Source organism: Scyliorhinus canicula, chromosome 2 (assembly GCF_902713615.1).
Source record: "Scyliorhinus canicula chromosome 2, sScyCan1.1, whole genome shotgun sequence".
Classification (NCBI taxonomy): Eukaryota; Metazoa; Chordata; class Chondrichthyes; order Carcharhiniformes; family Scyliorhinidae; genus Scyliorhinus; species Scyliorhinus canicula.
In genome coordinates this window covers 92,606,650-92,622,357 of record NC_052147.1, presented here as the reverse complement: position 1 = coordinate 92,622,357, position 15,708 = coordinate 92,606,650, and the positions used below count along the sequence as shown (strand labels likewise).

General features: G+C 45.0%; 1 protein-coding gene across 1 annotated transcript in view; it reads left to right on the top strand.

Annotated features, from left to right (window-relative positions):
• Positions 1-15,708, top strand: part of vps39 (VPS39 subunit of HOPS complex) — a 174,437-nt gene that overhangs the window by 24,105 nt on the left and 134,624 nt on the right. The window contains exons 4-6 of the mRNA XM_038783024.1: positions 3,724-3,766; positions 6,708-6,802; positions 8,396-8,494. Of these exons, the coding sequence (XP_038638952.1) occupies positions 3,724-3,766; positions 6,708-6,802; positions 8,396-8,494 (237 nt within the window). The remainder of the gene's footprint in view (positions 1-3,723; positions 3,767-6,707; positions 6,803-8,395; positions 8,495-15,708) is intronic.

The window sequence follows — 15,708 nt, the reverse complement described above, 5'->3', positions numbered from 1 at the left end:
CGAATGTGCGGCTTAACTGCTCATCGCCGCCACCGGAAGTCCAGACTCTGCATTTAATGAGGCTAGGGAACGGGATGTTCTTTCCCCATAGGCTTCGATCTCATTGATCCTGAAGCGGGAGAAGGACCCATAACTATGCAGGTCAAACAGACCAATCTCTCTACAAAATGTAGACGCCAGCCAAACAGCTGGCCAAGATTTTGGCCTCAAGAATAGAAGATTGTGTTCCGCGTGTGACGGGGGAGGACCAGACGGGATTTGTCAAGGAAAGGCAGTTAACGGCCAACGTTAGAAGGCTCTTGAATGTCATCATGATGCTCTCTTGAGAGGAAGGAGGTGGAGGTGGTGGTCGCTATGGATGCAGAAGGCCTTTGACTGGGTGGAGTGGAAGTATTTGTGGGAGGTCCGGGGGGGGGACGAGACCGGGATGTTCACTCTCCCCACTGTTGTTTGCCTTGGCTATAGAGCCATTGGCGATGGCGCTGAGAGCATCAAACGACTGGAAGAGGCTAGTCGGGGGCGGGGGGGATTGGAGCACATTGTCTCATTTTATGCGGACGACCTACTCGTGTATATTTCTGGCCTGTTCAGGGGATGGGAGAGATTATGTGGCTCTTTGGGGAATTTGGCCGGTTCTCGGGGTATAAATTGAACATGGGTAAGAGTGAGGTTTTTGTGATCCAGGTGGTTGGGGGCCAGGAGAGGAGACTGGGCGAGTTGCTGATAAAGTGGTGGGAGGGAGTTTTCGGTACTTGGGAATTCAGGTGGCACAGGGATTGGAGCAGTTCCATAAATTAAATCTGGTCCGGTTAGTTGAGCAAATGAAGGAGGACTTTCGGGGGTGGGACATGCTCCCGTTGTCACAGGCAGGGAGTGTACAGACCATAAAGATGAAGCTTCTCCTGAGATTCCAGTGTCTCCCTATTTTTATCCCAAAGGCCTTCTTTAAGCGGGTTAGTGCAGTGATTTCTGGGTTTGTATGGGCGGGGAAATCCCCCGCGAGTGAGGAAATTGCTGTTGGGGCGGAGCTGAGGGGTGGAGGGTTGGCCCTACCGAACTTTAGGAATTACTACTGACTGGTAAATGTAGCAATGATCAGGTAGTGGGGGAGGGGTCAGTGTGGGAGTGGGTGGAGGCGCCATCTTGTAGGGGCACAAGCTTAGGAGCACTGGTAACGGCACCTCTGCCATTCTCGCCAGGCTGGTACTCCACAAGCCCGGTGGTGGTGCGGCTCTGAGGGTATGGGTGCAGTGGTGGAAGCATATGGGAGTGGAGGGAACGTTGGTGGGGGCTCCAATTTGTGGCGATCACGGTTTGTGCCAGGGAGGTTGGATTGGAGGTTTCGGAGGTGGCAAAGAGTAGGGATTGAGTGGCTGGGGGATCTGTTTATTGATGACAGCTTTCCATGTTTGGAGTATTTGGAGGAGGAGTTTGAATTACAGGGTGGGAATTGGTTCCGCCACCTGCAGGTGAGAGACTTTGTACAAAGGTAGGTTTTGACCTTTCCGCTTCTACCGCCACAGGGGATACAGGGTAAGATAGTGTCAAAAACAGGAGTAGGGGAAGGGAAGGTCTCGGAAATTTATAAAGAGCTCATGGAGTGGGAGGGAACCCAGATAGGGGAGGTAAAGCGCAAGTGGGAAGATGAGCTAGAGGCAGGTCTGTGGGAGGAGGCAATACGTCCTCCTCATGTGCCAGGCTCAGCCTGATACAATTTAAGGTGGTTCACCGGGCACACATGATGGTGGCCCAGATGAGCTTTTTTTGGGGGATGGAGGACAGATGTGCGAGATGTGCGGGAAGGCCCTCAAACCATGTCCACATGTTTTGGTCATGTCCGAAGCTTTCGGGACTCTGGCAAGGATTTGCTAATGTCAGGTCCGTGGTATTAAGGACTAGGGTGGCGCCAAGTCCAGAGTGTCGGAAGACCTGCGCATCCAGGGGCCAAGAGAGGCTGACGTATTGGCTTTTGCCTACTTGAAATGAAATTAAATGAAAATCGCTTATTGTCACGAGTAGGCTTCAATGAAGTTACTGTGAAAAGCCCCTAGTCGCCACATCCCGGCGCCTGTCCGGGGAGGCTGGTACTTGGTAGCCCGGAGACGATCCTATAATCCTGGAGAGACTTGGAGCCCCTGAAATTAGGGGTATGGGTTAGCGGCATAGCTGGGTTTCTCAGGCTTGAGAAAATTAAGTTCGTCCTGAGAGGATCAATGTTACGGTTCGTTCGGAGGTGACAGCCGTTTATCGACTTCTTTGGGGAAAACTAAAACTGTTAGCAGATATGAAAGGAGGGGAGAGTCAGGGAAGGGTGTGAGAGCTAGTTTAGTTTAGCTCAGACAGGACCAGTGAGAAGAGATGGAGGGACCGGGGAAGTGTGTGTGTATAAGCCATGTTAGCTGGGTGTGGTTGTGTTACGTACTGAATTATGTTTACATTTGTTTTTGTAATTTCTGTTATTATAAATCATAAATGCCTTGAATTTTTTTTGACAGAGATATAAATAGGTTCTTGATTAATATGGGGATCAGGGGTTATAGGGAGAAGGCAGGGGAATGGGGATGAGAAAAATATCAGCCATGATTGAATGGCGGAACAGACTCAATGGGCCGAGTGGCCTAATTCTACTCCTGCTCCTATGTCTTATGAACAGAGCACCAGTCTGCTCAGCCAATTTCACAAGAAGCTTCTCAATATTTCTGAAAGTAGTGGGCCGAAGGGCCAGTTCCTGTGCTGTACTTTTCTTTGTTCTTTGTTCTTAGTTCCCTTCAGAATGGTTTATCCATATTCTCCCCGTGTTTGCGTGGGTTTCGCCCCACAACGCAAAGATGTGCAAGGTATGTGGATTGGACATGCTAAATTGCACCTTAATTGGAAAAATTAATTGGGTACTCTTAAATTTATATATTAATTTTTTTTAAATCTGTACGGTTTAGGCAAGAGCTTCCCAGTTCCGGCTTCCGACGCGTTCCGCGGCAGACCAGGATAATTGATAGAATTTATGCTTCATGCTATTTCGGAGGCTAGGTCTTGCAGACTCCCTTCTGATTGCAAGATGTGGAAACAGCACAAAACCTAAAATGTATCAATCAGGGGGAAGTGGGGCCTTCGGCAACGAGCCAGGGGCAGGGATAATGTGTGTGTCCAATGTGTGAATCCAACACTTCAGCAGCCCTTTGGGAATCCCTGGTTAAGAACAAAAAATAATTAAATTTTTTTGGTTTGCCTCACTTACTAACTTGATGCTGTTGTTCTTTTGAAACATTTTTACTGCCCTCAATCGCTGACACTATAATACCAAGATTAATTATCTCACTAATAATGCAATTACACAAGCAATATATTTCCCTGTCTCATTGTACAGACGTGCATATTATTGCATTAGTTGTATGAGGACCTGATGTTGTCTGCAAGCCCATTCCTTCTTTTGACATTTTATGAAGGGATTGTTGTTGAGGATAGTGGCTCCTTAATTTACAAGCAGTTTTGCTCCACTTTGCTTATTAACTACATCAAAACATGATAAGTGAGTCCTTTCAATCCATTTGCTTCGCCACTTCTCTGGATTGTTTCCTTTTTCCATGTCACAGTGCACATGTCTATTTGCTCCAATTAAACTAAGAACGTTTAATGTCGGTAGCTAAGCATATTCTTGTATTTAAGCATGAGTGAGTTAATTATTCCATTCTGAAATGTGTTCTTGTTTTTTTTTTTGTCTTCCAGCTGTATGTTGTATCCCAGTTTAAAATACTGATCTCTCTCTTAGGTAAGTGAATTGTCAATGTTTAACTTGTATGAACATAGTCTACACCAGAGCTACACCAGTACAGTAATTTTATGAAGATTTATTTACTTATATTGCAATGTAATTATAATACCAAAAAATAGTTGAGCAGATGGTTGCTATTAATTTGTGTTTAATTATGTGCAGATGATGGGCATTACGTTGGGGTGTACCTGTGCCCCTATAAAAATAGAATTGTAGTTGTTGAGTTAAAAGATGTATGCTTGTAATGTGTAACTCTGTATAAAGGTGGGCTACAGATTGATCCTTAATCAACTGGCTACCTGGAATAAAATAGTTCTCTCCTATATAATGAGGGCAGCACAATAGTGCAGTGGTTAGCACAGTTGCTTCACAACTCTAGGGTCCCAAGTTCAATTCCCGGCTTGGGTCATTGTCTGTGCAGAGTCTGCACGTCCTCCCTGTGTGTGCTTGGGTTTCCTCCGGGTGCTCCAGTTTCCTCCCACAGTCCAAAGATGGGCAGGTTAGGTGGCTTGGCCATGATAAATTGCCCCTAGTGTCCAAAAAGGTTAAATGGGGTTACTGGGTTATGGGGATAGGGTGGAGGCATGGGCATAAGTTGGGTGCTCTTTCCAAGGGCCAGTGCAGACTCGATGGGTCGAATGGCCTCCTTCTGCACTGTAGAGTCTATGATAACAGTCTATTGCCTCATTATCTGATGAACTTAATTAAATCTTCTGTTAGCTATGGTAACAAAATGGTCAAATTTATTTTGCCAAGATTTTCTTTGATGTCCTTGATGCTTTGTTTCAAAATGTCAGAATGGAAAGATCCAAAAAAGCAAATCTTTGTGGCGCTTGTTTCCTCAGACTTAATTTCTCTCCCCGCCATCTCCTGGGCGGGATTCTCCAATAATGGGACTAGGTCCCCACTCCAGTGTCAAAACGCGGGTGAATCACTCTGGACTTTCCTGAAGAAAGTCCAGAGTGATTCTCCTACCTGAAGGGGGGCTAGCAGAGCCCAGGAGTAGTCCTCGCAGATCTGGCTGCCGATATAGGGGACCCTGCACTTCGGCACGACATGGTGGACCCGCACCAAAAAGATAAGCCCCCCTGAGATCGCGCGCGCCCGCAGATCGGTAGCCCCTAATCAATAGCCTCGCCGTCTGTGATCCCCCCCCCCCCCCCATTTCTGAATGTGCATTTCTGAATTCCGCATGACATGGCGGACCCACACCTAGCACTGTGAAATTATGCCCTGCACAGATACAAAGTTTTAAAGTGCATTCTAATGACACTTTATTTTGCTTTAGCAGGGTTTGTAAATTAGAGACAATCCCCAAAATATGCTGCCTCCATTTTCATTTTATAATGGTTATTGAGTGTGTGCAAAGTGTTGCTTCATTGCTTGCTCTGTTCTTCTCCTAAACCACCTGCTCACACCTCCCCTGCTGGCCGACCCTACCACTTCACACCACACTCCCTGCTACTCTCAGCTCCTCTCACTCCCTTCCCTCCCCTCTTGTTGCACCTCTCCCTTGCCCTTGCTCACAGTGTAGGTTCGCGAGAGGGAAACAGCGAACTGGAGGTCGGGAGTGGGAAGCAACGAGTGGAAGAGGCAGTAAGCGGGGGAAAGTTGGGGAGAGAAGCGGTGAGTGGGAGAAGTGGCAAACAGGAGGGTCGATGAATGGGAGTTTTTTTTAAATTCCAATAAGTGGCAATTTAGATTGGCCAATCCACTACCTTGAACCCACCTACATTGAACATCTTTTTTGGGTTGTGGGGGTGAGACCCACCAATGCAGACAATGGGAGAATGTGCAAAACCACACAGACAGTGACCTGGGGCCGGGATCGAACCTGGATCCTCAGCGCCATGAGGCTGCAGTGCTAACCACTGCGCTACAGTGCCGTCTGATGAATGAGACTTGGAGTAGGGAAGCTGCAAATGGATGACCTGCAGGAAGAGTTGGAGAGGAAAGCAGGAAGTGGAGGGCTAGTGAGTAGAAGTTGAGGAAGAGTGGTTATTAATAATTATAATCACTTATTGTCACAAGGAGGCTCCAGTGAAGTTGCTGTGAAAAGCCCCATGTCGGCACTTCCAGCGCTGATCTATTTAGTTGTTTTTTTTAAGAATGCTAAACTTAACTTGCTTTCCATTCATGCATTCAGCTGTTTCTTAAGCAGTTTTGGCCTCAGCCATTTGTCCTTGGCAATATAATCCAGCTTTCACCTGTTCTTTGTAAGGAGTTGTGGTGATATATCTGTGACCGTATTGTTCCTGGCTTGTGAGACACTATGAAAGAAGTGTTTAAACTTTTGAAAGGATGAAAAACTAGGTCGATAAAAGCAGAATGTTCCCAGTAGTCAAAATTTGTTTAAAAATAAGGTACCATAGATAGAAAATTAAACATATTGGATACTAAAGACAGGAGCCTTTTCACACGGTGATGTATGGCTGTAGGATTCACTGCCAGGGTTAGTGGTTGAGATGGAACCTAAGGCAACATTTTCAATTTAGATAGAGCAATGAAGGAAGGGTATGGGAATAGGATGGGAAATGTGATTAGGGCTGTTTGCTCTTGAGAAGGGTAAACAACAGTAGGGACTGTTTGGGATGAATGGCCTGTTTCTGCTCATGTATTCTGTCCCCACTTTTTAAAGGTGTCGTTAGTCAGCGCTGCTGTGAACCTATGGTTGTTGAAGATGGGAGCTTTGTCCGACACTTTGGTCAGGCCAAATTGCTGCCGCAGTTATAGGTTTTTGATAATTGAAATAAGAGACCATTTGAGCATTAACACTTTGCAAGACAGTTAATATTGTCGCACAAAATGAATGAATACACACTGGATGAAGTAAGATTTCCCTACAAAATATAGGCAGCTGGCTCGTAACACTGCTGACACTGGTTTGAGTGGAAAAAGGGTGTTTTTAATTACCTTCAAATATTTTCTCTTCCTACAGAAAATAATATTTATGTTCATGACTTGCTCACATTCCAACAAATTACAATGGTTGCAAAGGCCAAAGGTGCCAGTCTATTCTCATGTGACTTGAAGGTAAGTGGCAAGGTGTACAAAACCTGCAGTATTGCTTATGCTTTGCAGGAGTTCAGGAAGTCTCCCCCCAAAAATCTATAATGTTGATGCTGGCACACCTTACATTCTTTTCTCCCTCTCTTTCTTTCTCTCTCTCTCTCTCTATCTTCTCTCTTTTTCTCTCTCTCTCTCTCTCTCTCTCTCTCGTGCACTGAGACTAATTATAATTCTCAGCTAAGGGAAGCTGTCTCAGTTGAGATCATAAATCTAAACATGGGACCCTCAAATCAACATGGATTAGTGCTACACCCGGAAGTGCCTTTACCTGCTATTGTGTTCTGAAATACTGGCAAAGAATGCATGGATGTGAGCACATTCCAGTAATTAGGAAATTATTCCAGTCATCGTTTTAAAAAGTCAAGGCCTGTAGCATGTCTTTATTTTGAAATACATTTGTATGCTAGGCATCAAACTTTTGTTGCCTCATTAAACCCTTTATTTTTTATTTCTCCCATGCTGTCCCTCGTCCCATTTTTAATTTTGGTTCCTTGTCTTTCTGCCTTCCCTGGGCATTTATGCTTTGCTTTCGTGAGGAAGAAAGGAGAAATTGCTCCAATGTTGAGGTGGGTGAGATTGTGAATCTGGTTTGTAGAGAATGCTGTAAGCTGTACTGCTGCTTATGCTTTCTTAACCAGTCCCATTCATCTCTTACTTTGATAACCTTGTAAAAGCTAAGAGTTACATTCTCAAGCTATAAAACTGACTGGCATTCTTTTTTTTTTCATTCATGGGATAAGTCCAGCATTTTTTTGCTCATTCCTAATTGCACTGAAGCTGTTCCTGACATGCTTTTTTGCACTCCTTTTATGGGACCCAGTATATCAAATGCACATGGAATCTCATAATTGACAATATTCTGCGAATGAAGGAAAGGATTTTAATTTTAGTGGTTTGAGTTTAACTGACTGGCCCCATCTCTTATAGAAGTATTGACTCCGAGGTGGGTTACGTTTTTGTGGTTAGCAGTAAGCTTTGGTAATTAAACTAATAAACTATTTTTGCATGAGCTTGGAAACTGGCAATCGAATCACCCATGGCAGGCAACATCCATGCTCATGTATTTACCTGACACATTGAACAGATGTACACATGCGCATGTGTACGTATCGAAAGTAGGGGCAATTTCCCAAATTTCTTCTTCTCTAACTCCGGTACCATGGCTAATCAAATCACCCTTGCTGCCATCATACCTGAGAGTGCAAACTTGCCTCTTCTGACTTGGTAGTGAGGCTCAACCACTTGTTCCCTTAACAGCCATTGAACTAAAGTTTGATCTTTGGATTTGAAAATTAGTTTGCTATCTTGCTTCTGATTGTAGGTAAGGAAGATGCAGTCACTGTTACAAGAATGGAAAGTAAATTTTGTGTAGATTCAGTGTAAAAAGTGTCAGTTTATGAACTGGAATTTTAACTCATGGATTTATGTTACATGGTACACCAATTACAAAAGAACAAGTGTATAAAATATATATTCTGCATACATTTTCATCGAGTAGGAAATCAGAGTAGCTGTGTGCTTCTTTGGATCAATTGATAACATGCATTCTGTTTTCAGCGATCTAACGGTGATGAGCTAATTCTCAATATGTGTGCAGCTGTGAAGAAGAAACTTCAGCTCTACTACTGGAAAGACCGGGAGTTTCATGAAACACAGGTGAGGCGTCCTCAGTTGAGTGCTGTTCTAAGAAAATAGACTAAAAAGTAAATGAGGCATATCTGGAATCTGTGGGCTCCTGAACGATAAATAGAAGTGCAGTAGTGTTTTAACTACAAAATTAGTCTTTTGTTCCATCTTCCAACTCCTAAAATGGCCAGTCTCTGAGTACTTTGCAATTTCATTAATGTTATTGAATTGTATCAAACAGGTGAGGGCATTCCCCTTCGATGTTGAATGAGCAAAAAATATGGGGCGTGATCTGCTGGCCACACTGCACCCAAAAAGCAGCGCGCCGTGGCACATCGTGGCCGGTAAATGACAAGAGACCCCGCTCCCAACTCGCCACGTCTTGCGAGATCTAACATGATCTTGTGAGATGTCATGATGTGAAGCCCGCCCATTGTGTTTGGGATCACCTTTTGGCAAATTTGCATATTAGTGAGACAGCTACTCTCATTCTAATATGCAGTTCCCTGAGGTAACCAAAGCGTTGAAATCTATTCCCTTCGCCTTGGAGACTTCAGGCGACCGCCGTTCAGTGCTGGCCTCCACAAATGGGGACCAGACAAAAGGGTATCCGTGGGGATATCCCAGGGGATTGGAGGCCCCCAGATGCATACCCTCTGGACAGGGTGGCACCCTGGCAATGCCACCTAGGTGCCAGCCTGACGATGCCAATGCCATGCTGGCATCTTTCGTGCGGCAGTGATCGGATGGGGGTGTCCTGCGTGAGTGAGCAGTGGGGTGCCCGGGGACCTCGCTTAGTGAGTTGGGGCTATGGAGGGAGTCATGTCGGGGGCTTGAGAGATCGGGACACCATTTTAAAATGGGGTCCTGATCTTTCCCTGCACTGTGGAATTTCGGCAAGCAGAGCTCCTCCATACAGGAAACGGGACATGGGACTCGGTGTCGCCTCTGCCACGTGTTCCTCGCTGGGGTCCCATATATAACTGGAGTCATGCTAGATAGCATTGTGTTTCTCAGCACTGCGAGTGCTGGGAAACACGCAGCTAAACGTGCTCACTATGGGACATAGTTCCCATTGCTTAAACCGTGCCCATTTGCCATGACGCCATGGATAATGCTGCTCTTCTTCAAAACCGCGCCAAGGGATCTTTTACATCCTGTTACAATTCTGGGTCAGAACCAATTATGTTTTGATTAAGGTAGCATGATGTGGAGATGCCGGCGTTGGACTGGGGTGAGCACAGTAAGAAGTCTTACAACACCAGGTTAAAGTCCAACAGGTTTGTTTCAAACACGAGCTTTCGGAGCGCAGCTCCCGAGCTGCTGTACCTGTTGTACTTTAACCTGGTGTTGTAAGACTTCTTACTTGATTAAAGTAGACAGAGTTTGAGATTGACACTCTTTCTAGATGAATAAAGCCACAAGATTCTGTGTTTGGAACAAACAAAAATAAACTTTACCACACAAGTTCAGAAATATAAAACAATTTACAATATCTACCTTATATTTTAAGATTCAAGGGTAAGTATGAGGTACATTGAATAAACAGGCAAACTGTGGTCAAACACTCTCACACTACACAATAAGTAACAGATGCGCCCAAAAATTAATTCCAAGGATTCCTCAACAACCCACCGAGGTGTCAAGTCATATTAAGCCTACCAGTCACGCCAAACAGAACACCATAGCGCCAAACGAGTACATTTGTCTCAACAGCCCACAGTACAGAGTCTCCAACCGTCAGCTGCCTTCATGGATTTTAAGGCCTTTTTCTGAGCCCTCTTTGATTTTTGGTGTTTTCCTCGAGCTAATTTCACTTTGTCTCCTCCCCTCAGCCCTTTCTTTAACTTTGAGCTTGTTTTTCTGCTTTTTTTTTCTTAACTGTCCATGTTTCTGTCCCTTTTTGTCTTTGTCCCTCACCTCGGACACTTGCTGGTTGACTGATTCAAACTAACTGTTCACTGTACCTTGAACTGATCTGGTGACCTATCAAAACAATCCGAGTCCCATCCTTGTTACTAGAGAGGAACAAATGTATCAAGCGTGAAACATCCTGTAACTTTTATCTACACAGTCAGCAAACTTGCATAACACACTGGAACATCCTGTACCTTAACTCTCCACAGGGAGATACATGGCACACAGAATGAATGGATTTCATAACCACCCACCTGAGCAGGCAGGTCGGTCCCGTGGTTTAAGGCCTCATAGGATTGACCACACCTACACAGAAGTAGTCTCTTGGCATTGTACTGAATGTCAGCCTTATTTTTTGTCCTCAAGCTCTGGAGTGGGACTTGGATCTGAAATGTGATTCGGAGGCAAAAGTGCTATCAGCAGAGCCACAGCTCCCACTAAACATGCCTCTGTAACATAGTTTACATTTTGACCTGGGAACATAATGCTATGTTGGGAATTTGGTGTAAGTGGGAATTTGGTGCAGAGGGCCAAGGAGGAGGTGCTGCTTTTTATTGTTTTACCTCTAGTAGCTGATGAACTTTTTTGTCCCCACCCTCTGACAGTAACTTGCTTCATTAGTTTAGCTATTTAAATTTGGAATTAATTGATTAAGTAAGGTTAAACATATGTGGCAGGGCTGATGGGCTGGGATCAATATCCTGGCAAACCATACAACTGTGGATTAGGTTTTAAACTCACTGGGTGAGTAATGACGAGGAGAATGGGACAGGAAGGAATCAAGACTTATCAGTGAATGAGGTCCATGGAGAGAATAGTAGTAAAGAATTAAAATTAAAAGCTCCTTAAGATATATGAACTAGTGACACAAATAAAGAGAATGAAGAGAAATAGGTTAGATTTAATCACCATTACAGAGACATAGTTGCAAGGAGACCGAGGTTGGTAAATAAATATTCCTGGGTACGTGTTCAAGAAGGAGGGATAACCTTGATAGTAAATAATAACATAAGAATAACAGTGAGAAAGTCTGCTTTGGTTCAGAACAGCAGGGGGTAGAATTGGTATAGCTGGAGGTTAGTAATAGCAAGATTCAGAAAAGGCTGCTGATGGTGCGTTTATAGGCACACCGAACAGTAGTTTAACTGCACTAAACAAGAAATTATTGAAGCTTGTGACAAAATGTAATAATTTTGGGGGAGTTTAATCTTCATATAGACTGGACAAGTCAAATTGACAAAAGTGGTCTGGAAGATGAGTTTGTAAAATGCTTTTGTGACAGTTTCCTGGAGAATTACATTGTGGAACAAACTAAGGATAAAGCTATTTTAGATTTTGTATCGTGCCACTGAGACAGGGTTAATGATATTGTAAAAGCTCTAGTGGGAAACAAAATCATAATGTAATTGAATTCTGGTTTGAAAGAGACACATAGTACTATAATACTGTTTTAAAATACAAAATCAGTCTTTTATTCCACCATCAAATTCTTCTCTAAGCTGTAAATTGCCAGCCTTTGAGTGCTTTTATGATAGCATTAATATTGTTGAGTTGGATGGAACCAGAGCGAGATCATCTGCATTTGCGATCTTGAATAAATAAAAAATATTGCTCCGAACACTAGGGATAGCTCCTCTTCTTCAAATCAGTGGGCATGGGATCTTTTACATCCATATGAGCAGGCAGATTGGGCTTGGTTTAATCTAAAAGACGACACCTGCAGTAATCCGTCAATGCTGCACTTTAGGTTTCAGCCTTAATTTTTGTGATCTATTGATTGATTTATTGTCAAATGTACTGAAGTACAGTGAAAAGTATTTTTCTGCAGCCAAGGAAACATACACAGATTTAAAAAAATAGTAGATAGCTCCAGTGAATGCAAAAAAAGTACACCGACTCACTCTACTTTCAAGTTGTGTGGGGGAGGATCTGAAGTGACATCACAGTAAAGCTGTGACCTGATTGGCTGGTTGGGAATCTACACTAAATTTAAAAATTAAGCATTGTTAAACTAATTAAACTTAATTACTTAATTATAATTTAGTGGGGTATCTGAGCCAGAGATCGGAGAGTACTGTATTTAGGTTTCACATTTATAGTAGAAATCTAGTGCTAGGAAATATATAGTTTTTTTTTAAAGACTAATCTAATTAATTTGACTATGAGCCAGAATATTGGCCCCTGTAAATGGCCTGGATTTGTTATCAACAGAAAGAGACCCAAATGAACATGGTTCTGTCTTGAATGTGAGGAACAGCAAACCCCAATCATTGTGGTTACTTGTGGCCTCGTTGGTGTCTCAGGAGGTGGGATGAAGTGGCGAATCCCTTCCCACACTCGGAGCAGGTGAACGGTGTCTCCCCGGTGAATTTGCTGGTGTTTCAGCAGGTTGGATGACTGAGTGAATCCCTTCCCACACTTGGAGCAGGTGGATGGTCTCTCTCCAGTGTGACTTCGTTGATGTACATTGAGGTCAGATGATCGTCTGAACCCAGTCCCGCAGTGAGAGCACCTGACCAGTCTGTCGTCAGTGTGAACACGTTGATGGCGCATCAGTTCCCCAGAACTTTTACAGCACTTCCTGCAATCTGAACATTGACACGGTCTCTCATCCGTGTGAACCCGCTGGTGTGTCTGCAGGGTGGATAAAGTGGTGAATCCCTTACCCCACACTTCGCAGGTGAATGGTCTCTCCCCAATGTGAATTCGCTGGTGACTCAGCAGGTTGGCTGAAATAGTAAATCCCTTCCCACACTCTGAGCAGGTGAATGGTCTCTCCCCAGTGTGAACCCGCTGGTGTGTGGACAGTGTGGATGACTGAGTGAATCCCTTCCCACACTTGGAGCAGGTGAATGGTCTCTCCCCAGTGTGACTGCGTCAATGAGTTTCCAGCTGGGATGGGGAAGTGAATCCTTTCCCACAGTCCGCACATTTCCATGGTTTCTCCTCCATGTGACTGCATTTGTGGCTTGTGAGGACTGATGATTGAATGGATCCTCGTCCACACACACAACACGTGGATGGTTACCCTGCATTGTGAACAATGCTTTTTTCTTCCATGTTCAATGATATTCAGGATATGATAAATTGAGGACTCTGTCAGACCCTGATGTGATGCTTGGTTTGAATTTTCGGACTTTGAAACCTCCCCTTCGAATACCCTGTGAAACTTCCACACCCAGATGCTGCTGAAATTCAGTTTCTGATGAACCGAGTGACTCTGTCAGATTGCGATGTGACGTTTGGTTTGCGTTTCCTGTCTGTTAAACCTCCTCTTCCAGTATCCTCTGAGACAATTTTGGTGTTTTCGAGTTTACAATTTCCTGCTGCAACCTTCGGCTGGAAAGATATCAGAAGCTTTGGAAGCACTGCCCCAAACAGCCGCTCCTGCACTCTCAGATCTCCGAGCAAAGTGACCAGGAAATATATAGTTAACAGTAACTTTAAAAAGAAAAATTTAATTTACTAATTAACTGATGCAATGCAATTAGAGGGTGCAGCACCCTTGACTGTGAGATGTGGCAGGTCCGGGAGACTTCTAGCGTCCCGGATGGCTTCACCTGCAGAAAGTGCACCCACTAGAGCTCCCCTCACACCGCATGGTTCGAATGGAGCAGCAGTTGGATGCACTTAGGAGCATGCAAGTGGTGGAAAGAGTCATAGATAGCAGTTATATAAATGTGGTCACACCCAAGGTGCAGGCAGAGAAATGGGTGAGCACCAGAAGGGGCAGGCAGTCAGTGCAGGAATCTCCTGTGGTTGTCTCCCCCTCGAACAGGTATACCCCTTTGCATACTGTCGGGGGGGGGATAGCCTATCGGGGGAAAACAACAGCAGCCAGTGCAGTGGCACCACGGCTGGCTCTGATGTTCAGCAGGGAGGGTTAAAGCGCAGAAGAGCAATAGCTATAGGGGACTCTATTGTCAGGGGCACAGATAGGCGCTTCTGTCGAAGTGAAAGAGACTCCAGGATGGTATGCTGCCTCCCTGGTGTCAGGATGTCTCCGAATGGGTAGCGGGCATCCTGAAGGGGGAGGGCAAACAGGCAGAGGTTGTTGTACATATTGGTACTAACGACATAGGCAGGAAGGGCCTTGAGGTCCTGCAGCAGGAGTTCAGGGAGCTAGGCAGAAAGTTAAAAGACAGGACCTCTGGGGTTGTAATCTCGGGAATACTCCCTGTGCCATGTGCCAGTGAGGCTAGAAATTGGAAGATAGAGCAGCTAAACACGTGGCTAAACAGCTGTTGTAGGAGGGAGTGTTTCCGTTACCTGCACCACTGGGAGCTCTTCCGGGGCGGGTGTGACCTGGATAAGAAGGACGGGTTGCACCTAAACTGGAGAGGCATAAATATCCTGGCCGTGAGGTTTGCTAGTGTCACACGGGAGGGTTTAAACTAGTATGGCAGGGGGGTGGGTACCGGAGCAATAGGTGAAAGCATTGAGGGAGAACTGGGGAATAGGGCCAGTATGGCTTTGAGGAAGAGCAGACAGGGAGATGTTGCTAAAAACCGGGTCTGGTGGCCTGAAGTGCATATGTTTTAATGCAAGAAGTATTACGGGTAAGGCAGATGAACTTGGAGCTTGGATTAGTACTTGGAACTATGATGTTGTTGCCATTACAGAGACCTGGTTGAGGGAAGGGCAGGATTGGCAGCTAAACGTTCCAGGATTTAGATGTTTCGGGCGGGATAGAGGGGGATGCAAAAGGGGTGGAGGAGTTGCGCTACTGGTTAGGGAGAATATCACCGCTGTACTATGGGAGGACACCTCGGAGGGGGGCGAGGCTATATGGGTAGAGATCAGGAATAAGAAGGGTGCAGTCACAATGTTGGGGGTTTAGTACAGGCCTCCCAACAGCCAGCGGGAGATAGCAGACCAGATAGGTAGACAGATTTTGGAAAGCAGTAAAAGCAACAGGGTTGTTGTGATGGGAGACTTCAACGTTCCCAATATTGACTGGGACTCACTTAGTGCTGGGGGCTTGGACGGGGCAGAGTTTGTAAGGAGCTTCCAGGAGGGCTTCTTAAAACAATATGTAGACAGTCCGACTAGGGAATGGGCTGTACTGGACCTGGTATTGGGGAATGAGCCCGGCCAGGTGGTAGAAGTTTCAGTAGGGGAGCATTTCGGGAACAGTGACCACAATTCAGTAAGTTTTTAAAGTGCTGCTGGACAAGGATAAGAGTGATAAATGTGCTAAATTGGGGGAAGGCTAATTATAACAATATTAGGCAAGAACTGAATAACCTAGATTGGGGGTGGATGTTTGAGGGTAAATCAACATCTGACATGTGGGAGGCTTTCAAATGTTAGTTGAAAGGAATTCG